At 36.4% G+C, this 2,240-nt stretch overlaps 1 protein-coding gene across 1 annotated transcript in view; it reads right to left on the reverse strand.

The window, feature by feature from the left end:
- The window catches only part of LOC103776702 (protein FAM92A1-like), a gene marked incomplete at both ends in the record, with an annotated part of 3,384 nt that extends 2,950 nt beyond the window's left edge, over positions 1 to 434 (reverse strand). Inside the window, one exon of the mRNA XM_008944224.1 lies at positions 200 to 434. Coding sequence (XP_008942472.1) covers positions 200 to 434 — 235 coding nt within the window. The remainder of the gene's footprint in view (positions 1 to 199) is intronic.
- Positions 435 to 2,240: the final 1,806 nt, after the last annotated feature.

A 2,240-nucleotide genomic window follows, 5' to 3' on the forward strand; every position in this document is an offset into this window, starting at 1 on the left:
CAGTTCTCACTAAAGCTATTAGGAGAGTAAATGATTAATGCTCTGGCAGACTATTCTGCTCTGCCACTAATATATTCTAAAGTGTTTTCTCCTACGTTTCTTTTGTGATCACAGAAATGTATCTTTTTCCTTTTAATCACAGATAAGTAACTGAAAAGTTCAGATGGCAAACACAACACACACAGCTTTAGTTTTGTACCTCTGCCTGGCGATAATCCTGCAGTCTGGCAAATTCATCTGCAAAGTTTTCCAGTCCAGCTTTTAAGTTTGGTGTCTCTGTGGCTGCATATGCACGCATTTCATTTACCAGAAGATCTGCTTTGTCTCGTAGTCTGGCAGTTTTACGTACATATCCAGCAAATATTTGGCACAATTCACCAAAATGTTTTTCCACATTTGAAACAGCATCTTGTATTTGTCTAGTATGATTGTCCCTTGATACAAAGAAAAAATATGTGACAAAAATAAGAAGTGGACAAATGGTTACAACACACAGAGAAGAAAAATTATATAATTACACTACTGATAATTTATATACGATTTGGACATCTCATTTCAGTACAAAACAAAAATCTATTCTTAAACAGATAATGTAACAGTCAGATGTCATACGTGCTCATTTATTAATTAATAACAAACAAAACAAAAAAGCAGCATTTATAGTTATAAAGATCCAACAGAGTAAAATCCAAATCACAGAAACCAGCTTGGAAGTTTTCCTCCTGTGGTTAAACAAAAGGTCATTGTTATTATTGGTCTTAATTACTAATATTGCAGTAAACAAAAAAGACTGGGTCATACAGCTCCCTGCAAGAGTCTGCAACCTAAACAGAGAAGTCAATGGTTGAAGAAATTGGGAAGTAGAGGGGAAATCTGTAAAGGTATTAAATGTTCTTTAAGTTGTGAACAAGTTTCAGACTGCTCCTGGGCAGTGCTACAAATGATAAATATCCCTGATGATTAGAGAAGTGACTGGGCATAAATACAGATGTGAAAACTTTAACAACACAGAAAAAACATTCATCGTACCAACAAATTATTTTATTTTGAATTATATTAATTTTTAAAAAAATCAAATGCCTCTATGTTTCATTATTAATTATATAAATAAGTTATTGTGAATATTTAATTCATATATTTCACTTGATCTTTTGCTTTCCTATTCCCACCTCATTTGATGGTCTTGCTTTAGTTACGCTTCAGTGATACTACTGAACCAAGTCAGTGCCAGTGAATTCATGACCGTTGTTGTGATCTGACTGAATCAACTACAGGACAATTTAGCTAAAAGTAACTGCCAGATACACGGTCCTAAGAAGTCTCCATGATCTACATACACAAGGTGACTCACATGAAGTGCTGCAGAACGGCAAAAGAACTCACTCATAGCACTGTCTTGGTGAGAGTAACCAAAACAGGAGGGTAAATGAAAACTTCCTTCATATCCTTAAGCTATCCCAGCTTCAAAGAATATTTAAATATTGACTTAATATCACAACACATGAAAATCAGAAAAACTGAAAGAAATTTAATACTTTAAGACTAAACAAAAATGCAGCCAATTCAAATGAAGAATGTCTTTCTTCAGGTACCCTTCAGGCCAAGTATTTCAGGCCAAAGTTCTGCCACAGGCAAACACTCGGTTGCACTGCTTTATGGCAAGCAGTCTAGAAAACGCTTCAAAAGAGATTTTGTTCAATGAAAAAAGAAATTTCCAACTTGTTCAGTCTTCCAAAACATTCTTGAGCATGGAACCATTTGAATAGGAAAGGTTTCACCCAGTAAACAGGAAAGTAAAAGTCTCATTAAGTATTAATAAAACTGGTTTTCAAAATTAATACGTGTTAAAACCTTCAGCACACAGTACACCTTGCCTATTTTGTCGGAAGTTCTTAGTGTCAGAAAATGTTCCTCTTCCAGGGGAAGCCTTAAGCACATCACCTCATCCACTTTACAATTTTAATTCCACAGTACTCCCAGTGCAAATAATATGTCATTTTGGTACTTAAACCAATAAGTTTCCTCCGATAGGGGTGTGAAAAGGGTTTTTTTTTCCCCCCTCCAAATTAATTGTGGCAGCTTAGAGGCACCCACAAAACTACCAGCGAGAGGCCCGATTAAATTGGCAAATCTCTACTTTACCTCTGCACATCACACTACACCTCGAAAAGTTTTGCGGCGTTTGGAAAACAAAGGCGGATCCCGCACCCCCAGGGCGGTCAGCTGCCGTGAGGGCGCCG

This window comes from Merops nubicus, unplaced genomic scaffold (assembly GCF_000691845.1).
Source record: "Merops nubicus isolate BGI_N331 unplaced genomic scaffold, ASM69184v1 scaffold5637, whole genome shotgun sequence".
Taxonomy (NCBI): Eukaryota; Metazoa; Chordata; class Aves; order Coraciiformes; family Meropidae; genus Merops; species Merops nubicus.